The sequence below is a fragment of the Salmo salar genome, chromosome ssa03 (genome assembly GCF_905237065.1).
Source record: "Salmo salar chromosome ssa03, Ssal_v3.1, whole genome shotgun sequence".
Lineage (NCBI taxonomy): Eukaryota > Metazoa > Chordata > Actinopteri > Salmoniformes > Salmonidae > Salmo > Salmo salar.
The window spans coordinates 49,428,110-49,454,212 of record NC_059444.1 but is presented as its reverse complement, the minus strand read 5'-3'; the positions used below and the strand labels follow the sequence as shown (position 1 = coordinate 49,454,212).

Genomic DNA, 26,103 nt, shown 5'->3' with positions numbered 1-26,103 from the left:
ACAGTGGCCTCCATCATTCTTAAATTGAAGACGTTTGGAACCACCAAGACTCATGCTAGAGCTGGCCGCCCGGCCAAATTGAGCAATCAGGGTAGAAGGGCCTTGGTCAGGGAGGTGACCAAGAACCCGAAGGTCACTGACAGAGCTCTAGACTTCCTCTGTGGAGATGGGAGAACCTTCCAGAAGGACAACCATCTATGCAACACTCCACTAATCAGGCCTGTATGGTAGAGCGGCCAGACGGAAGCCACTCTCAGTAAAAGGCACATGATAGACCGCTTGGAGTTTACGAAAAGGCATCTAAAGACTCAGACCATGAGAAACAAGATTCTCTGGTCTGATGAAACCAAGATTGAAATATTTGGCCTGAATGCCAAGAGTCACATCTGGAGGAAACCTGGCACCATCCCTCCGGTGAAGCATGGTGATGGCAGAATCATGCTGTGGAGATGTGTTTCAGAGGTAGGGGCTGGGAGACTCGTCAGGATTGAGGCAAAGATGAATGGAGCAAAGTACAGAGAAATCCTTGATGAAAACCTGCTCCAGAGCGCTCAGGACCTCAGACTGGGGCAAAGGTTCACCTTCCAACAGGACAACAACCCTAAGCACACAGCCAAGACAATGCAGGAGGGGCTTCGGGACAAGTCTCAATGTTCTTGAGTGGCCCAGCCAGAACCAGGACTTGAACCCGATCGAACATCTCTGGAGACCTGAAAATAGCTGTGCAGCAACGCTCCCCATCCAACCTGACAGAGCTTGAGAGGATCTGCAGAGAAGACTGGGAGAAACTCCCCATATACAGGTGTGCCAAGCTTGTAGCGTCATACCCAAGAAGACTTGATGCTGTAATTGCTGCCAAAGGTGCTTCAACAAAGTACTGAGTAAAGGGTCTGAATATCTATGTAAATGTGATACTTAGAATAAATAAGCAAAAAATTCTAAAAACCTGTTTTTGCTTTGTCATTATGGGGTATTGTGCGTAGATTGATGAGGGAAAATCAATTTAATCAATTTTAGAAAAACTCGAACGTAAGAAAATATGGAAAAAGTCAAGGGGTCTGAATACTTTCTGAAGGCACTGTATGTGGTTCATTCCATCCAAACTGCATGGAAAAGTTTGAGGTTTTAAAGTCCCCAAAGAGTCATAATTTAGTCCATGTCATAGCAGTCATACATTGCCACAAGAGAAGATAGTTAATACAGAAAACAGTGGCACTGACAGTCAGAAGTACCTGACATAAATGGCAAGGCCTGCAGGTAGGTAGGAAGGAAAGCTACTTATTCAAGGAGAAACAGTGAATCAGTCCATATGTGCAGGTCTGGTCCTTTCAATACTAGCCAGAATCCATCCCAGTGTCCACAAAAACTCACTGTAGATTGGGAAAGGAATATGAACTGCTTGGTGATCAGATGAGCTAACCCTTGTCCCCTCCATGTGGTTCCACTTAGATTTGGTGCTTCATCTTCAATGCAGCCAAATTCCCAATCTTTCACCCTGAAATGTGCACTTCCTCACTCACCTCCATTTAATTAAAAAGCATTGATTTAAGCATAGGCTACAGGGGTTTACAGACTTTCCACCATATTTCTTACACCAGTCCACACAATTTAAAATGTGTCTCTATACTCCAGCATTTTGGATTTGAGATAAAATGTTCATATCAGGTGACAGTACAGAATGTCACCTCTAATTTGAGGGTATTTTCATATTTATCTGATTTACTGAAAGGAGTCATTTTATTTTCTAAGTGAGTAGATAAGATGTTTCTGAACACTTCTAAATCAATCCTGATAATGCCATGATTAAGAAAAAACATGACTTAATCATGAATAATGATGAGTGAGAAAGTTAGAGGCTAAAACAAAGCATGTCAAGCTCTCACCATTCCCAATAATGGGTGACAAACATATTTGGAGGGTATGATCTTTGACCCTCTAACTTTCTCACTGATCATTCATTCATAATTATGGTAGCATCCACATTAATGCAGAAGTGTTCACAAACGTAATCTAGTCTTACAATAAAAGTGAGTCAAACAAAATACATTATTCACCAATCACTTCCTATTGGACAACATGTAATGTGAAACAACCAAAACAAGCTGTAAATGCATCCAACAAGTTTGTAGAGTCACAAGCTTGATGTAGTCATTGTGTACAAGGAATATTGGAATACTGTCACCTGATCTCAAATAAAAATAGCTGGAGTATAGAGCCACATAAAAAAATGTTGCATCACTCTATTTGGACAGTGTAAGTGAGAAGTGCACACCTTGGGGGAGCAAGGCAGAGAATAGGACCACTGGAGTCTCACTGGAGGTTCTTTAGCTTCTCTATCCCAGCTGCTTTGGCCTCTTGCTGATGCTGCTTCTGTTTCTTCAGGTGGCGGTAGGCTTGCACCACCCGCTGCCTCTCCTCCTCCATCATCCTCTGCCTGGCCATGGATGGCTTGGCTGTGGAGAACTGGGTCTGGCCGAGCAGAGAGTTCAGCAGGAGACCCTTACACACACCCTGGAAGGGAGAGAGAGAAGAAGGACTAACATTATTCAATAGTCTAGAGCCATTCATCTGAGCCTTTATTCATAAAGCGTCTCAAGGTAGGAGTGCTGATCTAGGATCATCCGTGGAATTATTGCAAAAGTGTGGTATGCAGCTTTTGTGCTACCACTCCATAAGGACGGGGAGAGTAGTGATCTTGATAATTATCTACCCATTTCCAGGCTCCCTTGTCTTGCGAAAATATTAGAACCATTGGTCAGTCAATCACACGTGACTTGGGAAATGGTAGTCAGGGTTTTTCTTTTTGGCAAATCACAGAAATAAGTTATTGCTGCCTTATTAGCTATTGCCACCAAGAAATCATTAGGGGCTGACCCGTATTTGCTTAAGTATGCAGTGCCCCTCATTGCTGGCACAGTAACACACTGTCAGGAAATATTCCATAAGTGTCGAAAGCAGCTTTTGTGATAACACTCCATAAGGGCGGGGCTAGTGGTGATCTCGATAATAATAATTATTGACCCATTTCCAGGCTCCCTTATCCTGCAAAAATCATTGGTCAACAAACCAAGTTATTTTCTATGTTAATCAATCCGGATTCAGACCTAAACATAGCACCACTTCGCCTACCATGCTTGTTGTAAATTATCTTACAAATGACTTAGATAGAAAGAATTGTGCTGCCATGTTTGTAGACTTGTTAAAAGCTTTTGATACTGTAGACCATGTTATTCTGTTGAATAAGCTGTCCTCCATAGCGTTGGGTACTGATACTTGCCAATGGTTTCATAATTATCTCAATGTCAGAACTCAGGCCATCGAAGTAGATGGGGTCAAATCTGAGAGCTTTGAGTTACATAATTATTATTATAATTTTTATTTAACCTTTATTTAACTAGGCAAGTCAGTTAAGAACAAATTCTTATTTACAATGACGGCCTACCCCAGCCAAACCCGGACGACACTGGGCCAATTGTGCACCGCCCTATGGGACACCCAATCACGATGCAGCCTGGATTCGAACCAGGGATTGCAGTGACGCCTCTTGCACTGAGATGCAGTGCCTTAGACCACTGCGCCACTCGGAAGCCCCGCATAAAGAGGTGGCCCAAGGTTTGATACTCAGCCCAATACTGTTTACAATCTATACTGAACAAAAATATAAATGCAACATGTAAAGTGTTGGTCCCATGATTCATGAGCTGAAATAAAATGTTACATAAACACAAAAAGCTTATTTCTCTCATAATGTCCACACATTTGTTTACATCCCTGTTAGTGTGCATTTCTCCTTTGCCAAGATAATCTATCCACCTGACAGTTACGGCATATCAAGAAGCTGATTAAACAGCATGATAATTACAGAGGTGCACCTTGTGCTGGGGACAATAAAAGGCCATTAAAATTAGCAATTTTGTCACACAACGCCACAGATGTCTCAAGTTGAGGGAGCGTGCAACTGGCATGCTGACTGCAGGAATGTCCACCAGAGCTGTTGCAAGAGAATTTAATATTAATTTCTCTACGATAAGCCACCTCCATTATTTTAGAGAATTTAGCAGTACATCCAACCGGCCTTACAACCGCAGACCTGGTGTAACCACGCCAGCCCAGGACCTCCACATCTGGCTTCTTTATCTGCGAGATCGTCTGAGACCAGCCACCTGGACACCTGATGAATATTTTTGTCTATAATAAATTCCTTGTGTGTGATAAAACTCATTCTGATTGGTGGGCATATGCTCTCTCAGGCCCACCATGGCTGCGCCCCTGCCCAGTCATGTGAAATCCATAGATTAGGGCCTAATTAATTAATTTCAATTGACTGATTTCCTTATATGAACTCAGTAAAATCTTTCCAATTGTTGCATGTTGTGTTTATATTTTTGTTCAGTATATATAAATAACATTGGTAATGCTGTAAAATACATATATTTCATTTGTGTTTTATTGCATTGTTCCATCAGTTGGCCAATCCTTTTCACATTTGAAGTCTGATTTTCAAGCACTGCAGAGGTTATTATTGGATCTAAACTTAATGCTAAATGCAAAACATGCTTTTTCCCATAACCCAGATTTAAATACAATGTGTAAATGACTAGTTTGAACAGTACACAAATTGAGCGAGTTACTTCCTACAAATATTTTGGTATCTGGCTTGATGACAAACTGTCATTTATAAAAACATGTCAATGAGCTGATAAAGTTAATTTTCAAGGTTGTGTTCTCTTACAGAAACAAAGCATGTCTGACTTTTGTTAATAGGAAGGAAGTTGTCCAGGCCACTTATGTCTATTATAGATTCTGGGGATATTATCTATATGCATGCAGCATAATCTACACTTAAACTACTAGATGCTGTTTTCCATTGTGCCCTTAGGTTTATTACTGGTGATGGTTATAGAACTCACCATTGTCTTTTGTATCAAAAAGTGGGTTGGGCCTCTTTGTATGTAAGGAGAGAGTAAGCCTAAGACTGGGTTTGGTCATTTGTAAGTCTAAATTGATTTAACGACAATAGATATGAAATGTCTCCATGAGGGCTTTGTAGATAAACCAAGCCCAAGACTGGGTTTGGCCCCGTCGTTCTCCATAGAGTTGGGTAAAGCTGCGTTTTTCTTTTTTTGTGCCCTTTGTGTGGAATAACTTACAGGACTCACTGAAATGAGATGTTCTGGTCCACCCCTGGACCATTCAGAGTAATGATCGGAGACCTCAATGTTGATAAATGTGTCTATTTCTTAAAAGGTTCGTAATTTTGTATACATTTGATGTATAGTATTTATGCAGGGTTCATCTGTAAAAGAGACCCTAGTCTCAGTATGACTTCCCGGTCAAAATAAAGGTGAAATATATTTTTTACATCTTATTCATTGGGATCTAAAAGGCAAAACTGATCCTAGATCAGCACTACTCTAAGATGCCAGAGTGGTGTACTACGACGTGAGATAGAGGAGTTAGCGAGCTAACACTGGTCAACTCAAGAGTTCAACTCAGGATAACCGGTGACACTAAAGTGGCTCACCTTTTAACCAGGCAACGAATCCTTCAGAATGAACCTGCTCCGGGTCAGTCTAAGTCAGGGCTAACTCCACTTAACCTGAATTATTTTTTTATTTTAATTATTTAACTTTTTTTTTTATTTAACTAGGCAAGTCAGTTAAGAACACAGTCTTATTTACAATCACGACCTACACCAGCCAACCCTGGGCGCCGCTGGGCCAATTGCGGGCCGCCCTATGGGACTCCCAATTACGGCCGGATGTAGCGACGCCTCTAGCACCGAGATGCAGTGCATTAGACCGCTGCGCCACTGGGGAGCCCAGTGCCTGAGCTGCGAGTTGAGGAACAATTAAATCAGATTCCCTCCCTCTCGTCATCATGCTCGTCATTTGAGGAAGAGGACTAATTAAATATTTTATTAATAAAAAAAGGTATCCCATTATACATTTAGTAATGACAAGAGGCACTTGAAACTTCACGCAAAGTAAACCTTTTGTATAACTTAGCCTTGTGCGGCATGAGCACACAGTAACAAGCTCGGCATGAGCAGGCGGCAGGTGCACGATCAATATCCACCTTTGTAACATGGATAAAGCCTGAGCTGGAATGTTTAGCTAACCGAAGCAAGCTAGCTTCAGCAAATCCCGAGTAATCTAGCTTCCATCGTAGTATACCCCTCTGGGGAGTGATAATTAAAATGAGGATAGCTCTTTTTACATACTCACATGCACACACTTACCTGGGGCTTGATCAGTGCCTTCCTGGGCTTGATACTCAGAGTCGGTGGTGCCATGGCAACTTCTCCAAAGGCAACTTCATCTAAAAGTTAAGGGATAGAGAATAAGATGGTGGCAGCATGTACACATCTCTAATTACCTGATATACAGCATGCTCTGCTGAGAATCCATACATACCTATGAACATGTCGTTTTCTGCCTTCTCTTCCCGCCTGTCCAGTTTCTTCTTATGTAGCCTGTCCAGCCGGCTTTTATCATATCTGCAGTCACACAGGAGAGGACAAACGATTACGGATGAAATTTGAGACCACTACATTTTAGACTAAATACAAAGGCTTCATTTCAAATCAACCTCTAACCCCTCCTTCCAGACACTACTGTAGATCTGAAGGGGTTGGATAGTTTGTCAATTTTATTATCACACGGGGAAAATTAACATGGTCATTGACTAGAGGTCGACCGATTAATCGGAATGGCCGATTAATTAGGGCCGATTTCAAGTTTTCATAGCAATCGGTAATCTGCATTTTTGGACACCGATCATGGGCGATTACATTGCACTCCACGAGGAGACTGCGTGGCAGGCTGACTACCTGTTATGCGAGTGCAGCAAGGAGCCAAGGTAAGGTGCTAGCTAGCATTAAACGTATCTTATAAAAAACTATCTTATCATAATCACTAGTTAACTACACAATCACTAGTTAACTACTAGCTTGTCCTGCGTTGCATATAATAGATGCGGTGCCTGTTCATTTCTCATTGAATCATAGCCTACTTCGCTAAACAGGTGATTTAACAAGCGCATTCGCGAAATAAGCATTGTCGTTACACCAATGTGTACCTAACCATAAAAATCAACGCCTTTGTTAAAATCAATACATAAGTATTTTTTTAAACCTGCATATTTAGTTAATATGGCCTGGTAACATGAATTTCTTTTAACTAGGGAAATTGTGTCACTTCTCTTGCGTTCTGTGCAACAGAGTCAGGGTATATGCAGCAGTTTGGGCCGCCTGGCTCGTTGCGAACTATGAAGACTATTTCTTCCTAACAAAGACAGCCAACTTCGCCAAACGGGGTATGATTTAAAAGCGCATTTGCGAAAAAAGCATAATCGTTGCACGAATGTACCTAACCATAAACATCAATGCCTTTCTTAAAATCAATACACAGAAGTATATATATTTTAAACCTGCATATTTAGTTAAAAGAAATTCATGTTAGCAGGCAATATTAAGCTAGGGAAATTGTGTCACTTCTCTTGCGTTCATTGCACGCAGAGTCAGGGTATATGCAGCAGTTTGGGCCACCTGGCTCGTTGCGAACTAATTTGCCAGAGGTTTACGTAATTATGATATAACATTGAAGGTTGTGCAATGTAACAGGAATATTTAGACTTATAGATGCCACCCGTTAGATAAAATACGGAACGGTTCCGTATTTCACTGAAAGAATAAATGTTTTATTTTCAAAATGATAGTTTCCGGATTTGACCATATTAATGACCTAAGGCTTGTATTTCTGTGTGTTATTATGTTATAATTAAGTCTATGATTTGATATTTGATAGAGCAGTCTGACTGTAGGCAGCAGCGGGCTCGTAAGTATTCATTCAAACAGCACTTTCGTGCGTTTGCCAGCAGCTCTTCGCAATGCTTCAAGCATTGCGCTGTTTATGACTTCAAGCCTATCAACTCCCGAGATTAGGCTGGTGTAACCGATGTGAAATGGCTAGCTAGTTAGCGAAGTGCGCGCTAATAGCGTTTCAAACGTCACTCGCTCTGAGACCTTGTAGTAGTTGTTCCTCTTGCTTTGCAAGGGCCGTGGCTTTTGTGTAGCGATGGGTAACGATGCTTCGAGGGTGGCTGTTGTCGATGCGTTCCTGGTTCGAGCCCAGGTAGGGGCGAGGAGAGGGATGGAAGCTATACTGTTACACTGGCAATACTAAAGTGCCTATAAGAACATCCAATAGTCAAAGGTATATGAAATACAAATGGTATAGAGAGAAATAGTCCTATAATAACTACAACCTAAAACTTCTTACCTGGGAATATTGAAGACTCATGTTAAAAGGAACCACCAGCTTTCATATGTTCTCATGTTCTGAGCAAGGAACTTCAACGTTAGCTTTTTTACATGGCACATATTGCACTTTTACTTTCTTCTCCAACACTTTGTTTTTGCATTATTTAAACCAAATTGAACACGGTTTATTATTTATTTGAGGCAAAATGCATTTTATGTATTATATTAAAATAAAAGTGTTCATTCAGTATTGTTGTCATTGTCATTATTACAAATAAATATCAGCCGATTAATCGGTAGTGGTTTTTTTTTGGTCCTCCAATAATCGGCGTCAGCATCGAAAAATCATAATCGGTCGACCTCTACTCTTGACAGTATTTCAATCTGAAGAAAGTATGGTTTGAAGTGACAAATGCATTAGAAAGGCATTGGGAAGTTCAAAAGATCATCAGGCAATAATGTTGTATGATCTTCTGTGCAGAAAAAGAACATTGATGTTCTTTTTTCTCCAGTCTGATGTAGTGCCTGGTCTTGTATACTCTGTTCTAATGAGTCCTGCCCGGATTGTGGGCATGGTGAAGACACATGCATGTTCCTTAGAGTCTTAACTTTCAGTGATGTAGCTTAAACCGTTCAATAGATAGAGCCACATGTGTCGGAAGAAAAAAAGAAGCTGCTGTTTATTACAACTGCATCTAGCTGCTACTGATGTAACCCCGGTTCTATGAACCAAAGCATTTCCCCCCCCTTCTATTTCAGTGTTTCTCTTGCGACCCCTAGTTTGGGAAACTCTGCGTTAAACCAATAAACAACAAAGTCCAAAAATGTTTAAACAAAAGTGTAGGCCTATGTGAAAGGAGGGGCTAGGGGTTCGGTTGGAATTGAGGGACAGAATGTTTGTCTGGCTCCACTCACTCTTTCTTCTTGTCAGACTTGCATTTCCCGGTGCCAGCAGGTTTCTCCTGCTCCTCTAGCTCCCTCTCCGGCTGTCTCTCTATCTGGTTCTTGGTGAGGAAGAGGACGTGCTGCGCCTCGTTGCCCATCCTCCGCAGGTATGCCTTCTCACTCTCTTTCTTCTTTCTACGGAAGTGTGGAACAGGGATATCTCCGATTGTAGCGTCCCCTGGCTTGGGTTTGGGAGTGAGGACGATGGCGTCAGCTAATGGGATCCAAGTAAAGAATATAAGGAACAGGACAGAAAATGAGGAGTACTGGAAGACAGAGCATCAATTCAACTTTTAAGAAAGGCAAGTCAATTTTTATAAGTATCAAATACCTTCGCTAATACTACGGGCATTCATGTATAGGCCTAATCAAGGATTTAGAACAATATTAAAGGTTAGAATTCCATGATGACTGACCTTTCTTCATCTTCTTGGTCTTGCTGGGCCCCATCTTCATCCTCTCCTTGCTTTTCATAATCTCTCGAAGGCGGAAGGGAATCTGCTCAAGATGTTCCTTCTGTCTGGGCTTGCCATCTCGTTTAGGCTTCTTGCTAGAGGGGCAATTCATTTATGGAAAAATAAAGATTTATTTAGTCTAAGTAAAATAATGTGTAAACAAGAAGTCATCACAATATTTGGTCACATGGTCATTTGTGGCAGCATTATGTTTTGGCCATCTCGGGTACACGCGCATGCGTTGAATGTGCACTACGAGCGGCATGTGCATCAGACGCATTTGCATGGACCATAACTGGTTTGCCGTTAAATAAAGTCCTCAAAATATTTGATATATTTGTGAGAAATAGAAGCTTGAGCATACAGATAAAAATTTGTCAGCACTCTAGCAACATCTTTACTTTGGCGAGTTAAGAAAGTATTTTAAATCCAGTCACTTTAGCCGTCACACGGTGGCCCTGGGCCCGGTTTGCCAAAAGCATCTCAAAGCTAAATTAAACTTTAGAAACTTAGTAGGAGCATCGTTAAATCTCCCAAATCCATCATTTCTAAAACTGCACTTGAAAACGCTCATTATTTAACAGCTGCCTCAGACCACTTGTAGAACAGCTACTGTAAGTGCGTCGTTAGAAGGGCAAAAAAGCATCTATGGTCACATTATACACAGAAGATCTCAGCTGAACATATAGATAAGCAACTTCATTCTCTCTGTGACCGCTGATAACTTCAGAACGAAGTTGACTACAAATACAAAGTTGCCAATGTCTTTGCAATTGTTACAAACAAGCAAAGGATAAAAAGATGCTTCAAATGAAAACCGAGATGACAGGATTAAAAGATAAATACAGATGGCCTTATAGCAGAAGTCTTTCTTTACAGAAGACTTTCTCCATTAATCCCAGGAAGCAGCCATTCACCAGCTTTTCAAGCTTAACCCTTAGCCTACACTGGTCATGCCCCTGCAGAAAAATTATTAACATAATAAACAAATCCTCATCAAAATCTGTCTGTTTAGGCCTCCCGAGTGGCGCAGCAGTCTAAGACACTGCATCACTGTGGTAGAGGCGTCACTACACTCGGGTTCGATCCCGGGCTGTGTTGCAGCCGGCCGCGACCAGGAGACACGAGTCAGCGCACAATTGCCCCAGCGTCATCCAGGTTAGGGGAGGGTTTGGCTGGCCAGGATGTCCTTGCCCTATCGTGCTCTAGCGACTTGTGGCAGGCCAGGCACAGGCACGCTGACTTCGGTCGCCAGTTGTAAACTGTTTCCTCGGACACATTGGTGCGGCTGGCTTCCGGGTTAATAATATCCTCTTACAGCTACTTAAGGATAGGGGGCAGTATTGACAATTTCGGGAAAAATATGTGCCCATATTAAACTGCCTCCTACTCAAACTCAGAAGCTAGGATATGCATATTATTAGTAGATTTGGATAGAAAACACTGACGTTTCTAAAACTGTTTGAATGATGTCTGTGAGTATAACAGAACTCATATGACAAGCAAAAACCTGAGAGAAATCCTACCAGGAAGTGGAAATCTGGATGCATGGGCTCTCTTCAAGTCGTTTCCTATTGAATACACAGTGACATAGTAATAATTGTGCACTTCCTACGGCTTCCACTAGATGTCAACAGTCTTTACAAAGTTGTTTGAGTCGTCTACGATGAACAGAGACCGAATGAGAAGGCTGGGAACTTGGTCACCAAAGGAATGACATCACTTCATTGGGGCGCATTCATGAGGGCGGATCCTCCGTTCCAAAAGATTTTTCAAGACACAAGAACCGTCCAGTTGAAATATTACTGAATCTTCACGTTCTAAAGGCCCTAAAGATTGATGTTTTACAACGTTTGACATGTTTGAACGAACTTAAATACAACTTTTCTTTACTTTTCGTGGTGACATCGTCCGCGCGCTTCCTACATTTGGAGTAGCTTACTGAACGCGCGAACAACGAGTTATTTGGACATAAATTATGGACTTTATCGAACAAAACAACATTTGTTGGGGACCTGGGATTCCTGGAAGTGCCTTCTGATGAAGATGATCAAAGGTAAGGGAATATTTCTAATGCAATGTATGATTTTAGATGTCCCCAAGGTGGCGGCTATGTGTATAGCCTAGTGTATTTTTTTGAGCTCAGTACTCAGATTATTGCAAAGATTGCTTTCCTCGTGAAGCTTTTTTGAAATCTTTCATAGCGTTTGCATAAAGGAGATGTTCATCTATAATTCTTTGAATGACAGTTTAATTTTGTATCAACGTTTATGACAAGTATTTTTGTAAATTGTGGCGCTGCTCCACCGGCAGTATTTGAGGGAAAATATTTTCTGAACGTCACGCGCCAATGTAAAATGCTGTTTTTATATATAATATGAACTTTATCGAACAAAAAAATGCATGTATTGTGTAACATGATGTCCTAGGAGTGTCATCTGGTGAAGATCGTCAAAGGTTAGTGCTGCATTTAGCTGTGTTTTGGGTATTTGTGATGCATGCTAGTTGCTTGGAAAATGGCTGTGTGGTTATTTTTGTCGATGTACTCTCCTAACATAATCTAATGTTTTGCTTTCGCTGTAAAGCCTTTTTGAAATCGGACAACGTGGTTCGATTCAGGAGAAGTGTATCTATAAAATGGTGTAAAATAGTCCTATGTTTGAGAAATAGAAATTATTAGATTTGGTTTTGAATATGGCGCTCTGATTTTTCACTGGCTGTTGATCCCGCTAACGGGATTGGAGCGGTAAGAGGATTTATTTTAAGCGAGCAGTGCAGCTTGGCAGGGTCATGTTTCGGAGGACGCATGGCTCTCGATCTTCGCCTCTCCCGAGTCCGTACGGGAGTTGCAGAGATGGGACAAGACTAACTACCAATTGACATCACAAAATTGGGGAGAAAAAAAAGGGGTAAAAAGTACCCCCCCCCAAAAGAAATCTGTCTGTTTAAGCTAGAGACAACTGTGTCGTCTCAATCTACTGCATCCGCCGATATCGCCCTTCCGCATCTGCAGTGAAAGGTGGCAGAGCTAGAGCAGTTTTTGTCAGACCATGAAACAAATCCGAAAATTGGTCTTCTCACAAAATCGTATGTAGCATCTGAACAGTTTGGCCTACAAACTATTAACACCACTCTATTGAACACAATGGTGTTCTCTGTTTTGCTTACAAGACTCATCTGAAGGTCTCCAGTACCAGTGTTGAATTTTTTTTTTTTAAGTATAGAGTACCAGTCAAAAGTTTGGACACCTACTCATTCAAGGGTTTCTTTCTTTTTACATTGTAGAAATAACACATGTAGTAACCCATTTTTTTTAAATAAATCAAAATATATTTTATATCTGAGATTCTTCAAAGTAGCCACCCTTTGCCTTGACAGCTTTGCACACTCTAGGCATTCTCTCAACCAGCTCCACATGGTATGCTTTTCCAACAGTCTTGAAGAGTTCCCTCATATGCTGAACACTTGTTGGCTGATTTCCTCTTCACTCTGCGGTCCAACTCATCCCAAACCATTTTAATTGTGTTGAGGTCAGATGTTTGTGGAGGCCAGGTGCAGCACTCCTCACTCTCCTTCTTGGTCAAATAGCCCTTACACAGCCTGGAGGTGTTGGGTCATTGTCCTGTTGAAAAACAGTGATAGTCCCACTAAGCGCAAAACAGATAGGATGGCGAATCGCTGCAGAATGCTGGTTAAGTGTGCCTTGAATTCTAAATAAAATCACAGACAGTGTCACCAGCAAAGCACCCCCACACCACCTCCTCCATGCTTCACGGTGGGAACCACACATGCAGAGATCCATTCACCTACTCTGCGTCTCACAAAGAACATGGCGGTTGGAACCACAAATCTCAAATTTGGACTCCACTGGTCTAATGTTCATTGCTCGTGTTTTTTGTCCCAAGCAAGTCTCTTCTTCTTATTGGTGTCTTTTAGTAGTGGTTTATTTGCAGCAATTCCACCATGAAGGCCTGATTCACGCAGTCGTCTCTGAACAGTTGATGTTGAGATGTTTCTGTTGAACGCTGGGTCTTTCTTTCCTGTGGCGGTCCTCATGAGAGACAGTTTCATCATAGTGCTTGATGGTTTTTGCAACTACACTTGAAGAAAATTTCAAAGTTCTTGACATTTTCCTGATTGACTGATCTTCAAAGTCTTAAAGTAACGATGGACTGTTGTTTCTCTGCTTATTTTAGCTGTTCTTTCCATAATATGGTCTTTGTCTTTTACCAAATAGGACTACCTTCTGTATACCACCCCTACCTTGTCACAACACAACTGATTGGCTCAAACGCATTAAGGAAAGACTTTACACAAATTAACAAGGCACATTGAAATGCATTCCAGGTGACTACCCCATGAAGCTGGTTGAGATAATGCCAAAAGTGTGCAACGGTGTCATCAAACCAAAGGGTGGCTACTTTGAAGAATTTCAAATTTGTTTTGATTTGTTTAACACTTTTTTGGTTACTACATGATTCCATGTGTGTTATTTCATAGTTTGATGTCTTATTATTCTACAATGTAGAAAATAGTAAAAAGAAAAACCATGGAATATGTAGGTGTGTCCAAACTTTTGACTGCAGCTCTGTCTATTAATCTGAGAGTGGTTACATTTCTCCAGGCCCATCACTCAGCTTTTTACCAAAACAGAGACGGGGCGACCGTTGTTATTGTTTCATCTGTGGATTATCAAGACATTAAAGTGCCACCAACAAAATGTTTAACATTAGGCCTATAGCAAATGCAGCATTTGGCCTTTTCCAGTAGTGCTCAAGCATGCCATTTCCATGAGTGCAGCATTTATTTTTCAACTCGAATCAATAAGCCCAATCAGCCCTCCATGACAAAATCATAAACAGAGTAGGGCTGCGTAATAAATCCATAGTTTTGGGGTTATGCGCAGGTAAAACAATTCAGCTATGCTATACTTCCACATTTCCAAGTCCTATTCTTGAAGATCAAGGGGGTATAACATTTATTGGAATTCTGATATATCTTTACATTAAAAACCAAGTCTAATTTAATCGGATTATTATATGTAGTAGAAAGCGATGGGTTAGAAGAAGCCTACATAACATCCATATATGGCCAGCTATATAAACTTTAACATTGAAAAGCAATAGATGTGGTTCAATTGGTAACATACATGTTTGTCTTTTTCTAATGCCTCTTAAGTGGAAAGTAATCTAAACGTAACTGAATGTAATCAGACTACGTTACTGAGTTTGAGTAATCCAAAAGTTACGTTGATTACAATTTGACAGGTAACTAGCAACTAACGGATTACATTTATAAAGTAACCTACCCAACCCTGTGTGTGAGTGTGATATATATATACAAAAAAAAAGTGGTGAGGGAGTAGGTATGCTGCTGAAAAGGGTCTTGCCTCCGACTGGCAACTGTAGTGTCGCCAGATGAGGAAAACGGCACTAGCACCGCTGCCACTTGACAATGCGGTTTATCGCGGTCGCCCAGTTAATAAGGCGATTGGCAAATTTGGGGTGCGACCATTCTGGACTGGAGGGACGCCGGCCTCCCGAGTGCTCATTGCTAACTGTGTAACTAACTCTCAAGATAGCTAGCATGCTAACTTAGATAGCTAGCAAGCCTGTAGGACAAAGAAGAGCGAACCAGCTGGTCAGCGTTACCTTGGATATTGCCCAGTCGTAGCTCCTTGTTTAAATGCCTCTGCGGGTTTCGTCTGTTTATTTTTCCCCATGATTTTCTTGTTATTGGTGCTAAACTAGCGCGGATTCCTTCGAAACAACAACCCACGTGGGCTAACGTTGAGGAATCCTTCTTCTTTGGAGTTAAACTGCAGTTGGCATCAAATATGTTGCATTACCGCCCCCAACTGGACTATAATATAAATCCATTGTACATGTGATACAAAAGGGGGAAAAGAAAACCTTCCAAATAACCCTACACTCATTAAAAATCCACTACCCTATTCCACTACTTTGACCCTATTGCTCCTGCACCATGCCAACGGCCTGGAAGGACGGGACACTCAACACACCCTCTAACTCTTCTGAAGTCAAATCTCATATACCCACTGCCGGCCCGCTCATTAGGCAGTTTGCCTGTGGCGGCAGATTGCCTTTTCTGAGCTAAATTGACCAAGACGCACTTCCAACAATACACATAAAACCTCACATAATTCTGCCCAAAATAATGACAATTTCTCTCAACCAGTTGCATATGGGCTTTTTAGGTGAGCGCTGATGCCGCCCTTTGAAAAGCAGTGCCCAAATTGTCAAAGGCAGGGGCGCAAAATATTTTGCCATTCCCAGTGCGCCTCTCCAGGGTGCTGTTGGTGAGATGCATCTTTGAAGCGCTCCACCAACGTTCCATCCCGAAAATTCTCTAACAAAAATGTAGAACATATAGGATATGGTAAAAAAAAAATAGTATGTGGCCTTTTCTGTAGCCTACAGCCTGGAGATAAAATGTATGACAATGTAATGAGATGGACACTTTTTACATCATGCAGGTTTCTCTGATCAAATAGCCTAACCTGACTAATGAGCTGTCATGTTAACAAACAACATATCCTAAAAACAGGACAGGTCAAATTAAAATGGACAATATAGAATGGGCAATCACAACTGTTGTCCAGGAGTTTCACCCCATTGTCATGATCAGTAGATTCAAGTTTGTATCTGTCAATTTTTGACAAGCTGATCATAGCGAAAAATAAAATACTTCTGCATTTCCCACTGTGTAAACACATTGCATATAGGCTCGCAATAACTCCTGATAAAGTTGGTTAGCTGATATTCAGAGGTTAAATAGCCAAAAATGTATTAGTCACAGGAATCAGGACTATTACATCTATTTTCTGTGATTTACATTCCATTTTTGCAGTACAGTTGATAACCATTGCTATGAACTCTAAGAATCCAACATTACTGAAGCATATATTACTCGTTGGCCTATCACTCTGATAGGCCAACTACTACTCACAGGGATTCTCTCAGGATCCTTTGACCTATCCTCCTCTACTTTGTTCACTGCCTCAGCATATGACACCTTGTGCACTACTCTGACTACAGCCACCTCAACCTACCTCTCTCGCACCGGACACTTCCGATCCTTAGCAACATGGGCACCCCTACAGTTGACACACACAACTTTATCCACCAAAACTACACAGTCCTCTATCCCATGCCCTCCTGCACATATTGGAATCTCCCTCCTTCAAACTGCTGCAACATGACCATAAACATTGCACCTGAAACAGTGTAGTAGATTCGGCCCAAAAGCTCTAACAGGATAACTGATATATCTTAACATGCCTCCGACTCAAAACGACTGACAGTGATTCCTCTGTTTAACCACGCTCACCACCGGGTTTGTGTTGCACCAAACGGTGGGCATCACAGACACCAGGAATCTTCAACTTCAATTGCTCCACCTCCATACTTAACGCTACCCCAGAAATCACTCCTTTCAATGGTGCCATGTTTCTAAGAGCAAAGCAAGAAACATATCTTGACCCAAGTTGCGAACATGTGGCGCCCGTTCCCTTTGGTGAGAAGAAATACAAAAACAAATATCACAAGTCCACTACAGGTTACCTTCACTGATTCAACTGCTTTCCCACCCACCCTGAAACCACAAATGCATCTCTTTATCAAATTCTTCTTTATCATATCCATTGATGCCAGGCTCGGGTTCCGAGCTCTTCACCACACCTTCCACCTCATTCACTTCCATTTCACCTCCAGAACAAGGTATGAAGCTTGGCTCACTCTGTTTGCACTTAATACCAATCTTATTCAACACCCCATCTCTCCATTTTTTATCCCCATTTTCCTCAAATTTAAATTCAACCTCATTTTCATCAGCCACTTTTTCCCCTCCATTCCTCCGCCCCAATATTCCTCTTCCCCCGACTTTGACTGCAGTACGGTGGCATCCCAATGTCAGTTGTGTAAAGTACTTAAGTAAAAATACTTTAAAGTACTACTTAAGTATTTTGGGGGGTATCTGTACTTTATTTATATTTTTGTCAAATAATGTACCTTTAACTTCATACATTTTCCCTGACACCAAAAAGTACTAGTTACATTTTGACAGAAAAATGGTCCAATTCACACACTTATCAAGAGAACATCCCTGGTCATCCCTACTGCATTTGATCTGGCAGTGTCATGAAACACAAATGCTTTGTTTGTAAATTATGTTGGAGTGTTGGAGTGTGCCCCTGGCTAACCGTCAATAAAAAAAAATGTTAAAAAAATTGTGCCGTCTGGTTTGCTTAATATAAGGAATTTGAAAATGATTTATACTTTAGTATTAAAAAAAACAACTTTTAGACTTACTCAAGTAGTATTTTACTGGGTGACTTTTACTTGAGTAATTTTCTATTAAGGTGTCTTTACTTTAGGTACTTTTTCCACCACTGCTCAACGTACAGTAACTCCATCTAATACGCATCCTGCTCACCTCGGAAAGTGCCTTCGTCGTCTTCTTCTTCTATGGTATAATGGCGTTGGCAACAATTAAATGTGCATCCCGCCACCTACTGTGCGGTGGATAATAAAGATACACAAAAAGGAAAACATTTGGGTACAAATAAAATATCATAAAAACTAACAAAAAATAAATTAACTTAACAAAATCAACCTGCTTTTTGTAAAAACCTCATTCTAAATCAGGTCCCAACACAGGCTCAGAAGCCTCCTGTGAGGGCGGGACATTTCCTAGCGACAAAAGTCCTTGTAGTGCTTCTGCCGTGAAGTCTTGGAGCCCCAAAAACATATTGGCTGCGGATATAATAATATCCATCTTCTTTGACTTCTTAGATACTTGTGCTGTACAATTAATCACTGTGGCTATAAACGCCACAAAATCTACCTTCTTCACAATGAGTGTATCCAGATCACCCGATTGACTTAAAACACTAGCAACTGGTTGCAATGCATCCACTGCCATATCTTCAACACTGTTGCCGACTGCCCCTTTGACTCTCTTCACCACCTCCACATAGGAGATCTGCTGCGCAGCCTTGATCCTTGACCTCACCCTGACATGAACCCCACCACAGTTGCAAAATTTTCCATTCATAGATTATTCAATATCATACTTCGCCCGTCTGCAAACATTTGGCACGTGACGATATCCTTTACAATTTCCACCGAGTAATGGTTTGGACACAAATGCTCTCACCGCTTACCTCACATATCCAAGCTTCACATATTCAGGTAGATTCTCCTCAAACAACAATAATATCGCCAGGCTTTTCTCCTTCCTTCCATTTATCATGCGGGTCAGGCAACGTGCACTGACCGCTCCTGGGATTTTCTGACTAAGGTACTCATATATATCCAATGAGACTCCAGCTATAACTCCTTTGGCAGGCACCCTGCTCAGAAGATCAATACATGTTACTTCTGACGTGGACAATTTTGACAGATCCAGTGCATGCTTCTTCTGTTCTTCATCAACACAATTAACCCAAACAAGGCTGCTTCTATTCACCTTGATTGAATCCACCTTTCACACTGTTTCTTCACAGTCCTCGATATTACAAATTGATTTCCCAAATTAATCTCCTTGTCCAAAAACCGCAACCCAATAAGAAATGCATTACTGGACCGGTCCTTGTCTTCTACTACAAATGTTGCTAATTTTGTTCCATTCTTTGATTTCACTATTTTCCATACATTATCACACACTTCACTTGCCGCACTTTCGGATTCAAGCAGTCGCGATTTCCTCCCCCGGAAAGTGTCTTCTCTGGGCGCCGACATTTTGACAGCATGAGCCTTCTGTCCGATTCCCTTTGTTCGCTAACAAACTGTTATTTGTGGTGAACGTTTCGGGAATCATATCGCATCGGTGACAGAGCCGTTCATTAGGGTCCCTGATTTGCATACTGCTACAACTGCTTTTTGAGCACAAAACAACGATTATCTGCAGATAAGTTAATTCTCTAAGAGGGTGAATCCTCATTGCAGAAACAATAATTAGTCGGGAGAGCGCATACATTCTGGTCCACGTTCATTTTTGCAGTGCGTTATTAGGGGATCTAATAATTTGTCAAGGTAAAAATGTATTTTGTAATAAAGATAATCTAACGTTTTACCTAATGATATATAAGGAGGGTATTTGCACAACATGTTTCACAACAGCACACAACAAAATTCCAGAGACATATTGAGCGACCAACTGATACCAATCACGACCACACCCAGAGACAGATGGCTGACTTAAGCCCTAGCCACACGAACTGACCACTGGTGTAAAGAACAACATTCCATGAATATCGCAAGCACCCAGACACGAATTACCAGAAATACACACACACACACACACACTTAGGTGTGTTGGACTCCGAGGACAAAGGACACTGCCAAGGGCCAATGGGAAGTCGACACCACCTGGAGAGTGGACCGTCCCTCCACTCATCGACCAGTCAGGAGAGCGGACCTACTAGACTCAACGTCAACACACTGTTATTTCATTGTATAAATTGGATGTACACTATGTTTCGGGGCTCTCTTCTGCTAGTTCCCTATGAGCTAAACGAAGGAGTCCGTGCACGCTTTGCCAAATATCTTTGTCTCATAATAAACTGCCTTACTATAAACTGAATCACCCGGTCCAGCGTCTTGACTTGTCTCCTTCTCAAATAACTAATCATCAACAATTTGAACGTGCATTTCACGATCTGACATAATGGTAGCCTACTTTTTGGGCTTCACATTGGAGATTGGTTCTAGATGGTTCAAAAAAATCATGGTTCTAGGTCGATTGTTAAGCATTTTGAACGAAGGGCTGTTTGGGAGCCAAATGAGCCATCTCTTTTAAGTTAATGTAGACAAATGAAAAGACCCGGAATGTCCAGCACTAGCAAACATTCATACAACTACAACCTTATGTGAAGGGAGTCCAGCCCACTAGGCTTTTTCTAGCATTGCAATTGGCTGAATTGATATGTGTACTGTTCCCTTATTGGTCTGAACATACTACTCACCGAATTCATTGTAAGAATCAAATCAAATTTTATTAGTCACATGCGCCGAATACAACAGGCCTTACAGTGAAATGCTTACTTACGAGACCCTAACCAACAATACAGTTAAAAAAAAAATACGGATAAGAATAAGAAATAAAAGTAACAAGTAATTAAAGAGCAGCAGTAAAATAACAATAGCAAGACCATATACATGGGGCTACCGGTGCAGAGTCAATGTGCGGGGCACCGGTTAGTTGAGGTAATATGTACATGTGGGTAGAGTTATTAAAGTGACTATGCTTAGATGATACCAACAGAGTGTAGCAGCAGTGTAAAAGAGGGGGGGCAATGCAAATAGTCTGGGTAGCCATTTGATTAGGTGCTCAGGAGTCTTATGGCTTGGGGGTAGAAGCTGTTTAGAAGCCTCTTGCACCTAGACATGGCGCTCCGGTACCGCTTGCCATGCGGTAGCAGAGAAAAAAGTCTATGACTAGGGTGGCTGGAGTCTTTGACAATTTGTTGGGCCTTCCTCTGACACCGCCTGGTATAGAGGTCCTGGATGGCAGGAAGGTTGGCCCAGTGATGTTCTGGGTCGTTCGCACTACCCTCTGTAGTGCCTTGCGGTCGGAGGCCGAGCAGTTGCCATACCAGGCAGTGATGCAACCAGTCAGGATGCTCTTGATGGTGCAGCTGTAGAAACTTTTGAGGATCTGAGGACCCATGCCAAATCTTTTCAATCCCCTGAGGGGGAATAGGTTTTGTCGTGCCCTCTTCACGACTGTCTTGGTGTGCTTGGACCATGTTAGTTTGTTGGTGATGTGGACACCAAGGAACTTGAAGCTCTCAACCTGTTCCACTGCAGCCCCGTCGATGAGAATGGGGGCGTGCTCTGTCCTCTTTTTCCTGTGGTCCACAATTATCTCCTTTGTCTTGAGCACGTTGAAGGAGAGGTTGTTGTTCTGGCACCACATGGCCAGGTCTCTGACCTCCTCCCTATAGGCTGTCTCATCGTTGTCGGTGATCAGGCCTACCACTGTTGTGTCATCGGCAAACTTAATGACGGTGTTGGAGTCGTGCCTGGCCGTGCAGTCATGAGTGAACAGGGATGTCACGACTTCCGCCGAAGTCGGCCCCTCTCCTTGTTCGGGCGACGTTTGGCGGTCGACGTCACCGGCTTACTAGTCGCCACCTATCCATGTTTCCTTGTTCGTTTTGTTTTGTCTTAATTATACACACCTGTTTTCAATTCCCTTATTATGTTCCTTATTTAACCCTCTGGCTTCCATTTCTGTTTTGTCCGGGATTGTTCTTTGTCAGTGGTTGTTGGAGGTGTTTCGCCTCACCCTGTTATTTTGCTGTTGGAGATTTTAACTTAGTTTTTTGAGTAAATAAGACTGTTTTGAACTCAACCTGTGTCCTGCGCCTGACTCCGCTACGTCTCCAAACCAAAAGCGTTACAGAATCACGGACCATTTTTATGGAGTCAGCAGGCACAGCCAGCCCTCCTCTCTCAGTAGAGGAGCGCATCCAGCAGCACGCAACCATGTTACAAAGTCTCGGGACAGCCATGGATCGCGTGCTGCAGACCATGGAGAGATGGGAGAGAAGAGGATTTCCCGTCGACCCAGCCACACTACCTCCACCCGCACCTCTACCTACACCCATGCCTACCCATCCGTCGTCAGGATCCAGTGGGATTCGGCTCTCGCTCCCAGGAGCGTATGACGGAACAGCTGCCGGGTGCCAGGGGTTCCTACTCCAGCTGGAGCTTTACCTGGCAGCTGTTCAGCCGGCCCCTTTGGGACGCGAGAGAGTGAGCGCCCTCATCTCCTGCCTGACTGGAAAAGCCCTGGAGTGGGCCAACGCCATCTGGGGAAGGGAAGGTCCAACTCTGGATGACTACGAGGACTTCTCCCGCCGCTTCCGGGCAGTATTTGATCATCCACCTGAAGGGAGAGCGGCGGGGGGAGCGCTTGTTCCATTTGAGACAGGGGATGAGGAGCGCTCAGGAGTTTGCGCTGGATTTTAGAACTCTGGCAGCGGGCGCGGGATGGAATGAGCGGGCCCTGATCGACCACTACAGGTGTAGTTTGCGAGGGGACGTTCGTAGGGAGCTAGCCTGCAGGGACACCACCCTCAACCTGGACCAGCTGGTGGACTTATCTATCCAGCTGGATAACCTGTTGGCCTCCTGCGGACGTCCGGATCGGGGCCCGTTAGTTCCATCCCCCAGCTCCTTAGACCCAACACCCATGGAGTTGGGAGGGGCTGCGATGAGGGGGGCCGGAGGGGGGACCATTCCCAGCACTAGCTGTGGCCGCAGAGGGCACACTGCTGGTCGGTGCTGGGGAGGTTCTCCAGGAAGTCGAGGTAGCAGGCGGAACACTGGTGGTTCATCCCAGGTGAGTAGGCACACGACTCACCCAGAGCCCCCTGTTGCTCATATGTGGTTATCTTTAGAATTTCCGGGGTTTTCCCTGCTTTCCCAGCATAAGGCACTAGTAGATTCAGGCGCAGCTGGGAACTTTATTGATCGGTCCTTGGCCCATAGATTAGGGATTCCTATTGTTCCCGTTGATGTTCCCTTCCCTGTACATGCCCTAGATAGTCGTCCTTTGGGGTTGGGGATGATTAAGGAGGTCACAGCTCCCATCGCTATGGTAACGCAGGGGTGTCATGAGGAGAGAATTAGTCTCTTTCTGATTGACTCTCCTGCATTTCCCGTTGTGTTGGGTCTTCCCTGGTTGGCTTCTCATGATCCTATTATTTCGTGGCAACAAAGGGTTCTTAAGGGATGGTCCTGTCAGTGTTCAGGGAGGTGTTTAGGTGTTTCCTTAGGTGCCACTACGGTGGAGAGTCCAAACCAGGTTTCCACCATGCACATTCCCCCCGAATATGCTGATTTGGCAATCGCCTTCTGTAACAAGAAGGCGACTCAATTACCACCCCATCAACCGGGGGATTGTGCGATAAATCTCCGGGAGGGCACTGCACTTCCCAGGAGTCACGTGTATCCTCTGTCACAGCAGGAGACGAAGGCTATGGAGACATATGTCACCGAATCTCTGGGACAAGGATACATTCGGCCCTCCATCTCACCTGTCTCCTCGAGTTTCTTTTTTGTGAAGAAGAAGGATGGAGGTTTGTGCATTGACTATCGAGGTTTGAACCAGATTACGGTAAAATACAGTTACCCACTGCCTCTTATCGCTAGTATGACAGAGTCATTGCACGGGCGCGCTTCTTCACAAAATTGGACCTCAGGAGCGCGTACAACCTGGTGCGTATCAAGGGAGGGGATGAGTGGAAGACGGCATTTAGCACCACTTCTGGGCACTATGAGTACCTCGTCATGCCGTATGGGTTAATGGATGCTTCATCCGTCTTCCAATCATTTGTGGATGAGATCTTCAGGGACCTGAACGGGTGGGGTGTAGTGGTGTATATAGATGACATTCTAATATACTCCACTACCCGCGCTGAACATTTGTCCCTTGTACGCATGGTGCTTGGTCGACTGTTGGAGGAGCATGACCTTCACGTCAAGGCGGAGAAAGGTCTGTTCTTTCAACAGTCCGTCTCCTTCCTTGGGTACCGTTTGTCCGCGTCAGGGGTGGAGATGGAGACTGACCGCATTTCAGCCATGCGTAATTGGCTGACTCCAACCACGGTAAAGGAGGTGCAGCGGTTTTTAGGGTTTGCCATCTACTACCGGAGGTTAATCCGGGGTTTTGGCCAGGTGGCGGCTCCCATTACCTCCTTACTGAAGGGGGGACCGGTGCGACTGCGGTGGTCGGCTGAGGCGGACAGAGCTTTTGGTAACCTGAAGGCTCTGTTTACCACGGCTCCAGTGCTGGCGCATCCTGATCCCTCCTTAGCGTTCATAGTTGAGGTGGACGCATCCGAGGCTGGAATAGGGGCTGTGCTATCTCAGCGCTCGGGTAAGTCACCAAAGCTCCGCCCCTGTGCTTTCTTTTCGAAGAAGCTCAGCCCGGTGGAGAGAAACTATGATGTGGGGGATAGGGAGTTGTTGGCTGTTGTCGGGGCTCTGAAAGCGTGGACACATTGGCTTGAGGGGGCTAGACACCCTTTCCTCATTTGGACTGACCACCGAAATCTGGAGTACATTCGGGCAGCGAGGAGACTGAACCCTCGCCAGGCTAGGTGGGCTATGTTCTTCACACGCTTTGTTTTCACCCTTTCCTACAAACCAGGTTCCCAGAACGTGAAGGCAGACACACTGTCCCAGCTGTATGATACAGAGGAGCGGTCCACAGAGCCCACTCCCATAATTCCAGCTTCTTGCCTGGTGGCACCGGTGGTATGGGAGGTGGACGCGGACATCGAACGGGCGTCACGTGCAGAACCCCCCCAAACGTGCAGAACCCCCCAAAAAATATCCTGAAAAACGCATGTCAAAAATGTTATAAATTGATTTGCATTTTAATGAGGGAAATAAGTATTTGACCCCCTCTCAATCAGAAAGATTTCTGGCTCCCAGGTGTCTTTTATACAGGTAACGGGAGTGCTCTTAAAGGGAGTGCTCCTATCCACAGCTTGTTACCTGTAAAAAAGACACCTGTCCACAGAAGCAATCAATCAGATTCCAAACTCTCCACCATGGCCAAGACCAAAGAGCTCTCCAAGGATGTCAGGGACAAGATTGTAGACCTACACAAGGCTGGAATGGGCTACAAGACCATCGCCAAGCAGCTTGGTGAGAAGGTGACAACATTTGGTGCGATTATTCGCAAATGGAAGAAACACAAAAGAACTGCTTGTTATCCCTCGGCCTGGAGCTCCATGCAATATCTCACCTCGTGGGGTTGCAATGATCATGAGAACGGTGAGGAATCAGCCCAGAACTACACGGGAGGATCTTGTCAATGATCTCAAGGCAGCTGGGACCATAGTCACCAAGAAAACAATTGGTAACACACTACGCCGTGAAGGACTGAAATCCTGCAGCGCCTGCAAGGTCCCCCTGCTCATGAATACATATACATGCCCGTCTGAAGTTTACCAATGAACATCTGAATGATTCAGAGGACAACTGGTGAAAGTGTTGTGGTCAGATGAGACCAAAATGGAGCTCTTTGGCATCAACTCAACTCGCCGTGTTTGGAGGAGAAGGAATGCTGCCTATGACCCCAAGAACACCATCTCCACCGTCAAACATGGAGGTGGAAACATTATGCTTTGGAGGTGTTTTTCTGCTAAGGGGACAGGACTACTTCACCGCATCAAAGGGACGATGGATGGGGCCATGTACCGTCAAATCTTGGGTGAGAACATCCTTCCCTCAGCCAGGGCATTGAAAATGGGTCGTGGATGGGTATTCCAGCATGACAATGACCCAAAACACACGGCCAAGGCAACAAAGGAGTGGCTCAAGAAGAAGCACATTAAGGTCCTGGAGTGGCCTAGCCAGTCTCCAGACCTTAATCCCATAGAAAATCTGTGGAGGGAGC

General features: G+C 43.5%; 1 protein-coding gene across 1 annotated transcript; it reads right to left on the bottom strand.

The window, feature by feature from the left end:
* Nucleotides 1–1,238: 1,238 nt before the first annotated feature.
* ccdc137 (coiled-coil domain containing 137) lies at nt 1,239–15,493 on the bottom strand. The gene is made up of 6 exons (XM_014192199.2): nt 15,315–15,493; nt 9,625–9,758; nt 9,179–9,422; nt 6,417–6,499; nt 6,242–6,321; nt 1,239–2,511 (listed from the first exon to the last, which is right to left on the bottom strand). Exons 1-6 carry the CDS (start codon nt 15,383–15,385, stop codon nt 2,311–2,313), a joined length of 813 nt encoding a protein of 270 aa, XP_014047674.1. The 5' UTR covers nt 15,386–15,493; the 3' UTR covers nt 1,239–2,310.
* Nucleotides 15,494–26,103: the final 10,610 nt, after the last annotated feature.

Coding starts and splice junctions, on each gene's coding strand:
- ccdc137 (XM_014192199.2), bottom strand. CDS start 15,385: ATGGGGAAAAATAAACAGACGAAACCCGCAGAGGCATTTAAACAAGGA. Junction 9,759..15,314: donor ACGACTGGGCAATATCCAAG/GTAACGCTGACC, acceptor TTGCCCCTCTAG/CAAGAAGCCTAAACGAGATG. Junction 9,423..9,624: donor GACCAAGAAGATGAAGAAAG/GTCAGTCATCAT, acceptor GGATCCCATTAG/CTGACGCCATCGTCCTCACT.